Raw genomic sequence first — 14,081 nt, 5'->3', positions numbered from 1 at the left:
TTCACTTTTTTCACTTTTTTCAAACACTGACGTCTCAAGCAAGCTATTGTTTGTGGAAGTTTTACTAGCCGTTGACGAAAGTGTCCGCTTACCGGCATTCATTTTCACCGACTAGAGCGTTATTTTATTGAGGCTTATAACTATAGCTAACAGTTACTTTCGAACCATATACAAGTTTGATTGTAGTTTAGTAAGCAATTATTGCCTCTTCAAGCGTGACGATTTTATTTCACGTAGAACGTGACGGGTAAACAGTATTTTCTATCCCGCTCAAACCGGCTTAAAATATTATATTTAAAAAATATACCCCACCCGACATATTCAGCTTTGAAAAAGTTCAGACTATCGAAATACTTATTTTTGTTTCACATACTTCCTTACGTACATTTTTATGTATGTTAAATCCTTGATATTGACACAAGTTTCACACTTTTCGCGTTTCAAATTGCACTGATTGCATACGTTTTTTTATATAAAAATATCTTCATTTTGTTTTGTTTTTTCGTTGTTTACACCGGAAACGGAAACCACCAACTCATCTTGATATTTATATCATTTTCTACCTTTAAATTGCATTTAATTTTTAAAAAGATGAAAATAAATACCTAAAAATGAATTTAAAAATAGGTAGGGGCTTATGTACTAAGGCCTAAACTAAAATTGAGTTTGTTTGCCCTTTACCGACCGACCCACTTTTTACCCACCGACACAAAAAAAATTATTGCGATTTTTGAAAACATATTTTTTTTATTTTCCTTTTTTTTTTCGCCAATCATATTAGAGCCGACTGCAATATCTATTTGTGCGCGTATTTATATCCCTGGCCATTCCTTTTGCCCCTGGTCGATCTAGGTCGCTCGGATAGTTGGAATTTCATATGCATCAAAATGCCCAGTAATGCAAGCGTCTATAACCGGCATTTCGGTCAGCGGTGTTCCGTTAAAATGGCGTCTCGCTGAACGACATCATACTTAACTATTGGTTCGCGAAAGTAGTCGGACATATACGAGTTTTCGCTCGTTGCACACATGTTGTTTACGTGATCCAAGATGGCAGTCAATAAAAAGAAATAACGATGCTCAGTGAAATGGACAAATAACTATCGAATTAACGGCTGACGTCATATAATTAGTATGGATGAATGAAAATCGCGTGTCATTCTACGATGGAGTGTATGTTTGAGATACAAATATACATCTTTACCACTACCATAACATCCTTCACTACATATGCCGCCACAACCACCACCGCAGCCGCTGCAACTACCACCATCACTGCTATCACCTTAACAGTTTTGCATTTATCACTCATCATATATGAGATGATAGACTATCTGTACTTACTTTTAAGGAATGTATTGCAGTAAAGTTTTTTGTTATTTCAAAGGGACATACACATGATAATTTAAATGCTCTTTTTCTTTCAACTTTAAATGAATCACAGTAGCGCAGTAATTAGTTAATAAGTTAATAAACTGATTAATTGTTATTAAAATACAAACCACTTTTTTTTAATGGATCTGTATCCGAAAGGCAGTCAATTTTGTAGGAACACTCACAAAGAACAACTGTGAACAATTGAATCGAAATATCATTATGTGGAGTACCGTACAATTTGTGTTAAATTTGTTTAAATTGTTCTAGTAACTTATTGCAAAATTTAAAATACCTTTCTATCGAAACCAGTGCTATCTTACACTAGTTATTTACAAAATATTTTTTTTCAAAATACCCCGACAAAAACGTTCATTGGCTAATAAATAGTTTCGAAAGTATCACCGCGCTTTATACAGTACTTATTGAGTGTAAAATGTCAACAAAGTCCAAGTTTCAACAACGTAGCTTAAGAACCTTTCCGTTTGATTTATCGCACGATCTTATGCATATCCTCAATTCGTAGAGTTTAAGTAGGATTTTATAAATAGAGTTATATTTTCCATTTATAAAAAAAACAAAGACGGTTTACATTAATTATATAGATATATATTAGCAGCTTTACGCGATATAACATAGAACAGAATTCATATTATCAAATATAAACTATGAATTGAAGTCTATTACTTCCAACAACGTTATATTGTTAATTGTATTGAAAAATGTGCGTTTCTTGTTAAAACATATGGTTGGTACAAAAAAAAAACAAGTTTGTAGATTGCTTTTTGATGTTGTTTTTTTTTGTTGTACCTCATTAAAAATTAACACCTGATCTGAAAAGAAAACACTAACTGAATCTTGCTCAAAAGATTTTATCCGGAAGATTATGTAAAACGACAAACTATGATGGTACAGTTAGATTGCACATTAAAAATCCTTTTAAAATCACATAACTATCATCCATTATTACTCGAATGGAGTTATTATTTGTGAATAACTTGAGGTACCTTTTGTAACTTCTTATTTGATTTGGGTTTCTACAATTTTCTAGATCCGGATAACACCTATACGATCAAGGTACTACAACAGAACATCATCCTCATCTAAAGTTTTTAATATAACAATAGCTCGTCACGACAGTATAGAAAGTATTGCAAATCCATGCCGTTCGTTAGATGTGTTTCTTTAAATAATACTTTCGTAAAGGAATAGGAAATGTTCGTTTAAAGTCGGGCCGTCAAATTCTATTTCCTGTCATTTCCTATTCCTTTACACAAGTATTATTAAAAGAATCGCATTTGAAGAACGTCATGGATTTGAAATTTGGATGTGCTATCGCATGCAAACTTCAAAGCTATCGCATGCGCACGTCAAAGCTATCGCGTGCGCACGTCATAGATATAGTGTGCTCACGTATCAGATACCTATAATATATATTTCCGATGCACCCTTTATGCCTACGTAGTTATGCTATTTTGTTTGGATTGTAGTTTACCGTACACCTCATTTTGTGAACCCTTGCAACATATTCACACTAACAAAAACACGTGTTTCCGAAAAATCCTATCAATTTTACTTACCGGAAGATATTGTAATAAACTTGTTAATAAAATACTAACAGACACAGTCATATAAGCGTGATTTGAAAATGAAAAATGAATTTTTTATGACATTCGACAATAATATGATATATTCAAAAAAGTGTTTTACATGGTATTATGGTCAGTGTGTTACTTTGTTAATATTATTATTGGCTTATGACCTTTGACCTCAAGATTATTTATCAGCGTTGTGTACAGTATGATGGCGGTGTCTATACAAAAGCAATGCGTTTATACTGGTAAATCGCTGAAATATTTACCAATTGACTCTGCTGTAACGAACTATGTCGGATGCATAAACGTAGAGCATCATTATTCATATACAAATACTACTACTACTAATAATAATAATAGTAATAATTTTTAATTATACTAATAATTATTATAATAATTATTATTATTATTCACAAAATACTTATAATGATTATACGAATAAGTATTCAAATAATAATTATAAAAACAACAACAACAACAATTATAATACTATGAAAGGTTCGTGTCCGCTCTGTAATAGTTTAATGCCTGAGAGGATTTAATAAGTAACAAGAGTTTATCACAGTAGTGCCAAATCCCCGCCGAAATGTGTTTGCTTGTATGAAAACATTTGTTTTAGAGAGTAGAATAATTTTGTAAAACATGGCACCTGTGTCATCTATTTATATTTCAAGGATCAATTAGTTATATGGTGTTGGAGTTATGCTGTAGATAATCAAATATATGGAAATGAAAGAAAGGGAGGTAATTAAAAAAGAAGACTATAAACAGTTACTGTTCCTGATCACAGTATATTTCCTTAAACTCATATATATTATTTTATAGTTAATACTTCAGTGTTAAAATTAAAATATTATTTTAAAATTAGATAAAGGGATATATTAAAAATTGAAAAGCTAAACTATTAAGTATGAAATTAAACTAAGTATAATTTAAAATTATAAATTAATAAAATATAAATAAAAAAAATAAATAAAACAATAAAAGGAGATAATTCAAAAACTACGACCGAAAGAGTTATGGTTTAATTTCACTGCACTTCTCTTAGTTTTCATCTGTTTATATTTCTTGTTTCAAGTAAATCTCTTCAGTAGATTTAACGTTATGCTCCGGACAAACATTTACTTTAAAATTAAATAAAGGAGATAATTCAAAAACTAAGGTAGATAGAGTTATGGTTCTTAGTCAATGCACTTCTCCTACTTTCCATCTGTTTATATTTCAAGTTTTAAGTAAATCCCTTCAGTAAATTTAGAGCTATGCTCCGGACAAAAAAATTACTTTGAAATTAAATAAAGGAAGATAATAAAAAAAAACTAAGGTAAATAAACTTATGGTTCTTAGTCACTGCAATTCTCCTACTTGCCATCTGTTTATATTTCAAGGTTAAAGTAAATTCCTTAAGTAGATTTAGAGTTATGCTAAGCACAAAAATTTACTTTGAAATTAAATAAAGGGAGACAATTAAAAACCTAAGGTAGGTAGCGTTATGGTTCTTAGTAAATGCATTTCTCCTACTCGCCATTTGTTTATATTTCAAATTTCAAGTTAATCCCTTCAGAGTTATGCTCTGGACAAAGTTTTGGACGGAAGGACGGACGCACAGACGGACGGGATCAATTACTCTATCCCCTTTGGAATTTTTTTCGGCGGGGACAATTAGGCTTTTTATTGCCCATGATAAAACGAGTCACGTGCAATATACATGGGCCTCGGTAAAATGTCAGTAACAGCACACAATATTTCGGATTGTTGTATACGCTCTTTAATTTTTTAATGAATGGGATATTATTTATACTCGTATTTTATTTTTCCATGTTCCTAGCTGAAAGGTCAAGATAGAATTTCCAGGTCAAGGTCAGGAATTTGTGTTTCCGCTCTGTAACTTTTATTCCTCATGACCAGGTGATATGTCGCATGCGACTCCTATTCTCTTCGATGTCATTTTTTTACCGTTCCTTTTTCAGTTATTAACGTTTGCCTGATTAACAAGTTTATGCTTCGCGTTAAAATATTCCATCCTGTAATAAACCTTGTTAGGCTTATCTTTCAACTTAACATATGGGTCGTGCTCTGAGAAAAGGGGTTTTAATGCATGTGCGTAAAGTGTGCGGACTGCACAGGCTAATCAGGGACGACACTTTACGCCTAAAGTTGACTTTTGCAAAAAGAGACTGTTTTGAAACGAACAATATCATACAAGAGGAAAGTGTAATGCCTGATTAGCCTGTGTGAACTGCACAGGCTAATCTGGGTCGAAACTTTACTTACATGCATTCAACCTCTTTTTCACAAACCACGGCCCATATGTACGTATTAGTAATACACCCGTATTACACAGACTTTAACCACAACATGATATATATAATTGACACATTTGTTTTTTAAATTCGACAACAAATTCGGTGAAAGTACAAGTAAAATGTGCATTCAGATTAAAGTTTTATTCCGAGTACAGTTGATGTGCGTAGCTTATAATATATTTAATTCATATATTAGGCTTATTATACCCACATACAAAATTCACAGCATGAACCTGTTACCTTCGTAAAGAAAATGTTGATGAAAACAGTGAAAGTACATACAAATAATCAATATCACACATTAATTCTAAACTAAATATTACGGATTCATTCATTAATAAATATGTTCACCAAAAGCAACAAACGGAAATGTAGTTATATTAAATAAACCATCCAATACAAGAGACGAAACAACAGATTATATAAAAATGAAGATAAGCAACCGTAATCAGAGTATCCATATTCGACTTTACCACGTAAATACACACCCTTGTGACAATTCATCTGGTATTTAAAGTATTGTTTCGTTCTTAACACTGATAGTAGTAAAAAGGACCAACACATTATACATTATTATACAATGAAAATACAGCCGTGGATATAACGTTTGAAGATTTCATTAATACTGTGAACCTCTTTTAGACATTAGAAATGTCAATCTATATGTACTATTTTATATTATGAAATTACAACTTACATAAGAAAAAGCACGAACTATTTAGGCGATTCGACTTTGATACAGCGAATTTGTGGCGCTTTGAGCCAATTACATGCCACCTGTGCAAGGACCGGCTAGTTTTACAAATAATAACATTATTCTATGAGACAAATTAAACACGTAAAATTAAACATGTACTTGTAATAATTTATGTTTACAATTAAAACTATAAAAATACACATCATGGGATACCAACCATTATCAATAATTATGAATACGAATATTTAGACGATGTAACGACTGCATGTTCATTTATTTAGCTTTAAACTATATGTTCTGGCTCGATTACACTGAAAGCCATAGGATTATACAAACGATAGTCCATTTCCTGGGAAGTAGCGGTATTTGAAGTCTTTAAAAGTAACGATCCCAAGAAAGCTACTTGAGTTTGAGCACGGGTCTCCTTGTAATAAAGTGGACACAATATACATAACATCATTGCGTTTCATTGAATGATAATAAGTGTTAAATTCGGATCGGTTATATTAAAGAATGTATAAAGATATTTATAATGCATCAGCAAACATCAACGCGTCAATTTTTGTTTGACACTACATAGTGTGCGCCAATATCATTTGCTTAGTCTATCCTCTGTTCCTTTGAGGATATGCGTTCATCTCTCATGGCAGGAATGAGCCCTTTCTGGAACGCCACGTCGAGAAGCTCGTTGGCGTCCTTTACATCCGGGTACTGACGGAAGGCCCATTTCAGGTACACCAAGAACTCCTTCCAGTCGACATATCCGTCGGCGTCCATGTCGAGTGCCTGCAACGCCTGTTTGGTGTCAAAACAACGGTAGCAGGAGAAATACGGCGCTAAGAATCCGTTGTAAAAGGAGTCGTATTGCAGCATATCGTCGTTTTGTTCGGCATCACGGAGGTCCCACTCGTTCCAGCGCTGCCGGATCTCTTCTAAAAGTCGCTTCTCGTACGGGCCCTGCGCCTCATCGGCAGTGATGATGTCACGCATTACTTCATTTAGGGACCCACCTGATCTGTCAAACAAGAGAGCTAGCCCCGCCTTGCTCATGTACTCCTCTTTCCTGAAAGTTTTAACAATATAACACGAATTAAAGCAATGAAATGAAATGGAAAATATATAGAGAGCTCACAAAAATATTGAACTGGTTTACGGTCATTGCATTTGATTAGAAACCCATTCACAGTTGTAATTGGCAGTTTAACCTATATTGACAACTAAAAAGTGCACATACCAATAATTTCAAGATGAATACAAACAAAAAAAGCATGGTATTATCACAAAAACTTGGTTTTCAATAGTTTAGATATAAACCTAATTTAGATAATTTTGCAATCCAAGCTAGGTCTGCATGTAAGCGACCTACACATAAAATTTCAGAACAATACCTCAATAAAAACATACATTACATAGTTTTAAATAGTTGTTCTATCTATAGGTGAACCACATGTTAGCATTGATGTAAAACACATTCACACACAATTTCAGCACAATATCGCCATCCAAACCCTAGATTTTGAGCAGAAACCGTGTTCTTCTATTTAAAGTAACAGTGAACTTCACCTTAAATCGATAGTCCCTAAATGCAATCTCATGCTGCACATGCATAAAGGCGACCTACACACACACTTTAGTCTAATTCCTCCATCCAAACTAAAGTAATTTATCCTAAAGTATTTAAATATGTATAGCAACAGTGACCTTGAACCTAATCTTACCAGCCCAGATGCCACCTCAAGGCAGGTCTGTATATCAGTTATCTCTCACACAATTTCAGTACATTACTTCCAAACTGAATATACTGAGCTTATGACTTAGTGCCCGCCAAATATACAATCCAAATCTAAGACTCCATTCAAGTCTCTGTGGTAAGTTTTATCAACATTTGTCAATGCAAACTTAAGTAATTGACCTGAAACGACCTATTTTCAGTTGCTATTATATTATTACATTTTAAGTACAATTTGACCTTGACGTTGACTGAGTTAAGTATGTCTGTGAGCTGGGTGAGCTACATACACACAAAACGAAAGAGCGATATCTCCATACAAACTCAAACTATTAAGCACATATTCTTTTTTCTATTTTTAGTATTAGTGACCTTGATCTTGACCCGACACGCTTTGGATACAACCACAAGCTATGTCTACCTAAAAACCTGCTATATCCAAAGTTTCATCAATATAAATCCATGCCAACTACAGTTATTTACCGGAAACCACCTGTTTGACGCCACCTGCAAGCACCCCGAACGATCGACCGCCAAACTCCCCCACTCCTACCTAACCGCCCATTGACATTGACCAATCTAATGGCCAGGATTTGTCGATGAAACCCTGGTAAATCAAATACTCATACGTATTTAAATAGGCACTGAAATGCATCACTACCTTCCGCTCCGAAGATCCTCCAAAATCATTTCCCTCATATTGGATGCAATCTCAAGCGTAAATTCACTACTGTTTCCAAACAACTCTGAAAGTCTCGAAAGAATCATTTGCGGTGAGGCCAATGACGTGATTCTCACAGGAGCCTTTTCGCCAAAGAAACTAGCTATATCGAAGTCTTCTGGACTCAAATCGAACGTGAAATCTGCCGCACGAGTACCAAATATTGGTTGCTTGTTGTGCGGTGGAGACCCCGTGGTTATTTCCGTTACTCTGATGGCAGCTTTTCGCAGGTAGGAGCAGTTGTACGTCTTGAGGACTTTCTGGTTTCCGAGGCGAACCAAGTTGATGATCGTCACGCAAGAGGAAGCGTTCCCTATAGACGCTCCCTCCGCGCAAACACTCGCCCATATGCCATTTGCGCCACCCATTAGTGACTGCAATATGAAAGTGACATACGTCTTATTTATACAAAGTACATTTTTCGTTCCCATATAGCTGAATCACCATATGTAAAAAACGTCTAGTGGAATAATAAGGCATTTTAACTTTCAAATTATGATATATTTTGTGAATTAGATTGTTTACATTAACATAAAATGTCCTTGATCGGGAACAAGTAACATTGATTTTAATACAACAATGTCTAACAACAGAATCGATGTACTCTTAATTCTTAGTGTGTAGCGTACATCAAGTGAAATTAACATTCAGCATACAAACAATTATTTATTTTTTGATATGCTTCTGTAAATGCCACAAACGGCGTCTTAAAGATGAGTTGCACACAGACTTTTAATGTTCGCCAGTTGCGCATATCAATAAACGTATAGACGGTGTAATGGTAGGCCTTACCGCTTAGGCAGTTGCATCCATTAAACCAAACTTTTCATGCACGTGAACCAGCAGATGTCCTTTCCAGTTGGCACTGTCCATCACCTTGCGAATGAACTTTGCCCAAGTACCGCATTCTTCGGGCAGCGATTTACCTCGTGGTTCTTCAAAGCATATCCCAAACAACAGGTTCAGTCTGGCTAAGAAGTCGACAACGTGAAACACACGCTGGAATTTTTTTGGCATTACATCGGGTAGATCCCTGAGACTTACCAGGACCTTGGAATTCGAACCTAAATTGGATTTTGCCCATAAAACCCACTTCTCTACAAGGCGGCACATGTCTTTTACGGTAAACTTCTTGAAGTTGTAGGTAGAGTTCCCAAGATCTATCTCAAAGATTACGTTTCGAAGTCCCGCTTCCTTCATTTTCAAGAGGCCGACTGGAATTGATGTTTGGTCCGGTACCTTTTTACTGATGCCTGGAAAAGAATGATGTTATAGACCATAGCAAATATGGATATTTTATTAGAAGTAAATATTGTTAGATTGTAGACAGATGGCGCACGACACAAAAGTTCAGACTGAGAAGGTCGTAGACAATGACAGGTATACAGCTTGAAAAAAGGTACCTTCGGTGACTTCACTGAACGCCCAAAGACCTTCTGGATCTTCGCCCTTGGCCAAGACTTCCTTCACGAATTCATCGTCTACTCTTCTCTGGTGATTGTAGCTTGCCACTATTCGGTGACGGAAGCCGCATTTTGTAACCTCGTTGAATATCTCCCACTTGTTCTCAATAGTATGACCTCTCAGTTGCCCCACCGTGCTCTCGCGGATTGAATTATCAAGGACAAAGAGGTCTAGGTCTTTCAGGCATTCGTATTTGAACAATTCTTTACTGACGTCCTTTTCGTATTCTATCGCCAATTTCTTTGCCGTCATGGAAGCCATGCTTAAAAGAGAATACTTAGATTGAACCAACAGCAAGATGTTCAGAATTCGACAATTCATTCATTTATTCAACTGCATCTTTGTCTAAGAAAACGGTCTCTTATCGAAAGCATATTTAAAGACTGTAACAAGCAACTCTTTTCATGTCAAACTTGCACCGTTATTTCCTAAAAGTCTTTTCTTTCGAATTAAATGCATTTAAATGATTTTATGTACAAAAAGAAAGTTTCGCCATTGCCATTTCCGGTGCATGTGGGTTTGGTTGAATTAAAAATTATAACAACTTTCCAATAAATAAATGAGGTGGAATAGCTAGGACTCAATCCGAATCCTCACATAGAGAAGTCTAAGGCGCATACCTCATAGACGCATAAAGGGACCTCATGAATATCAAAATACTCAAAACCAAAAATAGCCTGCATTAAGACCATGCTCTTATTATTTTATTGTTTTACTTAATAGGTGCAATCCAGGCCTTTAAACGATCAACATATAGGATATTCTTATTATTATTTACACATGAACGTTATTAGTATGTTCATAACTTTACAAACTAAACATTATTAAAAGTACACTTACCACAAGACAAAACTAAATGTCATGTCATGGCATTTGTATTTTAATATAATAAGAACTTCAATTTAATCATGCTAGTATTTAATCGAATCCTTTAATTTCAAAAATCTGTATTGCGAATTACTACTTGTGCTATTTTTGTGATTTATGACGAGGCATCAAAACAGTCAAGTACTGATAAGTGTAACTTTTTGCCACATATAAAAAATAGAACAAAAACAATTTGTGTCAACGAATGAATCACTTAAATGAGGTTAATTATGTATTATACAATATAATTGTCAAGATGAATTGATGTTAGGTAGTAGCCTTTTATTCGGACGATCCCGGTTCGAAACCTGGTGTGACCAACATTCAAAGAAAACGTTTTAGATATCAATTATTATCTGATGGCTTCTCTTTTCATTACTTATTCAATCAAGTAAGAGCAGTGTATGGCGGTCTTCTAAATATACCAAAAATGTATTAACGAGTCCCTTATTTGCTAAATTACAAATGACAGTGCATACAAATTGAGCATAAATTGACAGTTTTAAGAATTACCGCAATATTAGTTCTTTTGCGCTGTTACCGTAATCTATCGGTTAAAGACGACAATGTATGTTGTTTATAAATTTCAGCCCAAATCAATCGTTTATTATATATTGTATTTAAATTTAGACAACGCTTTGGTTATAACCGGAGTTCAAAATTCAAGTAAAACCTGCTTAATAACGTCTTTTTCACAAAAACACGAACGAAACCACAAGTCTAACATTATGCTTTTGAAATCATTGTTATACCGCCGATATATATAATATATATATATATATATATATATATATATATATATATATATATATATATATATATATATATATATATATATATATATACGAGTATTTCGATATTTATGAGGTCCCTTTATGCGTTTATGAGATATGCGCCTTAGACTTCTCTATGTGTGGATTCGGATTGAGCCCCAGCTATTCCATATATATTTATAGGAAACGATTATATTACCCATGTTTCTCTTGTAAACGTATTTTGTAAAAAAGGAAATAATAATAATAATAATAATAATAATAATAATAATAATAATAATAATAATAATAATAATAAATTTAATCTTAACGAACAAAAAGTTAAAATATTAACAAACCGAAATAATTATCCAAACTCTGTTGAATTTAAGTTGAACTTTCTTAAAGCCCGCTGCGTTTGGATTAATATTGTCCGGGTTTATATAGAAGTAAAGCGATTGATAATGCACCAATGCACATCAGAGTGTGCTAGTGGGCGGGAGTAGGTTTAGCATTTGGACGTAAGAGTAATGTATGTGCAGGGTTCGCCAAATTTGAAAAATCTGTCAGTCATTTGGACTGACAGGCTAGAAATTTTTGTCAGTCCGAATCAGTTTCTGTCAGTCCCACTGTCCGACTAAACTATAACAGCAAAACACAACAAAAGAGAGTACCTTTTAGGTGTTAATTAGTTTTGATCAAATTAAAATACAATAAAAACATGTCCAAAGTCGATATAATGAAACAAATATTATATTCATAATAAACAGAGACGAGAAATGCTCATAACTTCTATGTTGCTTCAAATGTGGTATGGATGTGTATATGGACAAGGCCTATTCATATGCACACAAATTGTGACCCCTTTGACCTTAAACTTGAACTTAGGGTCCGCGTTTAGGTATCGAAATCTGGGTATAGGTTTCAAAAAAGCGTTTTTCTTTGGCATATGCCTTCCGATGGAGACAGCCCTTTAACTTAATTAAAAATATCATATCACACATTTAGTGTTTATCTAACATGCTGATTTGTGTTCGCAGTTTGGCCATGCCTAGAAGGAAGCGACCTAGTTACGGGGTGCAGAAGAAGCACAAGCGAACCCGACTTGTACTTCATGAATCATCCCCAACTTCACTTGACGATGGTTTCCTGCTCGATGAGGATGCCTCCATGACTGAGAACTGTGAGGCTGATACTTCTCTCAACACAGCATTCTATGAAGATAAAGCAAGTCAGTGTGGTTCGCCATCGTCATTTACAGCACCAGGCTCAGCTGAAGTTGGAGACCTTGTTGAGATCACTGTGCCTACCGGGGTTGTTAGTTTGCGTAGTGATCTTAGTGACATTCCAAAGCCATTTATTATAAATACGCACGCCAACGACCTGGAACATTGTTTACATTCAGTTTACATTCAGATCAAGGCAATGGCAAAACATATATAAGTATGAAAGTGTGTATTAATGAAGCTGGACAAACTACTGTGTATGTGCATGGAAAGGAAGTTGCCAATGACCATTTTTTGTGAGAACGTGTTCCAAAACTGATAACATCAAGGACAGACATAATGTGCCTTCAAGAGGTTTTATTGGGCCTGTCTGTTTGCCCTGGAAACAATGATGAACAATTTGTTTCTCTTATTCCTGTCGGCAGCGCCATTTCCCATCCAGATTATGGAATGATTGCATATCATGAAAGAAACTTTAATGCAGAGTATAATTCAACAATTAGAAGCGTTTCTTGTGCTCTGCTTATTGAAGGCAACAAAAATAAACCAATGTGTAAAAAGTGTGTTAAATATCGAAGGTGCCTGGGGGAAAAACGCAGTCGTCATGATAAAATCTTTACTAAGGATATTGACTTTACGAAATCAACATACAAACATGCTGACATGCCTCGTGAACATCTCCTGAAAAAAACTAAAGCAGCAAAATGTAAGAATTAGGTCCTTGCAAAGTGACGTAGACAGACTAAAACGGCAAATCAAAAAAAAACATTAGCAGTGAAGGTGTTCCAATGGATATGTCACATTCAGCAGAAATGAAGGACCTTATGCAGTTGTGTGAAAAGTATGTTGTACAGTCATATCCAGACTCTAATTCATTTCAACGCCTGCTCTGTGCCCAACAGTTGAAGGCAGTCAGTATTGACAAATTTGGAATGCGATGGCATCCTATGATTATCAGGTGGTGCTTAGCTATTCGCCACAAGTCGCAGGCTGCCTATGACACTTAGCGTGACTCAGGATTTATAAAGCTTCCTAGCAATAGGACACTGTTTGAGTATTCTCACTACATCCAAAGTAAATTAGGCTTTAACAAAGATGATCTCGACATGCTAAAGACAGAGGCAGAAAAGTGTAACTCATACAAGGAAGAATGGCTAAGTAACTGTGGAATATTGTTTGATGAAGTGAAGGTAAAAGAAGACTTGGTGTACAACAAATATTCTGGTGAGCTGATAGGATACTGCAATTTGGACAATATTGGCAATGCTTTTATGGACTTGGAAAAGATCATTTTATCTCGTGAAAGTGTGACTGCAAAATTTGTGCTTGTTTTAATGGTAAGAGGAATTGCCAC

General features: G+C 34.9%; 2 protein-coding genes across 2 annotated transcripts; both read right to left on the bottom strand.

The window, feature by feature from the left end:
- Nucleotides 1-5,397: 5,397 nt before the first annotated feature.
- Nucleotides 5,398-11,987, bottom strand: LOC127835157 (uncharacterized). Its single transcript, XM_052361467.1, has 5 exons — nt 11,861-11,987; nt 9,822-10,144; nt 9,211-9,671; nt 8,359-8,792; nt 5,398-7,031 (listed from the first exon to the last, which is right to left on the bottom strand). The coding sequence occupies exons 4-5, from the start codon at nt 8,784-8,786 to the stop codon at nt 6,569-6,571; spliced, it is 891 nt and encodes a 296-aa protein (XP_052217427.1). The 5' UTR covers nt 8,787-8,792; nt 9,211-9,671; nt 9,822-10,144; nt 11,861-11,987; the 3' UTR covers nt 5,398-6,568.
- LOC127835645 (uncharacterized) lies at nt 9,214-10,143 on the bottom strand. Its single transcript, XM_052362081.1, has 2 exons — nt 9,822-10,143; nt 9,214-9,671 (listed from the first exon to the last, which is right to left on the bottom strand). The coding sequence occupies exons 1-2, from the start codon at nt 10,141-10,143 to the stop codon at nt 9,214-9,216; spliced, it is 780 nt and encodes a 259-aa protein (XP_052218041.1).
- Nucleotides 11,988-14,081: the final 2,094 nt, after the last annotated feature.

The sequence above is a fragment of the Dreissena polymorpha genome, chromosome 6, assembly GCF_020536995.1.
Source record: "Dreissena polymorpha isolate Duluth1 chromosome 6, UMN_Dpol_1.0, whole genome shotgun sequence".
NCBI classification, from domain to species: domain Eukaryota; kingdom Metazoa; phylum Mollusca; class Bivalvia; order Myida; family Dreissenidae; genus Dreissena; species Dreissena polymorpha.
Note: the sequence above shows the minus strand (reverse complement) of the source record. Positions and strands in the feature narration are given on the sequence as shown.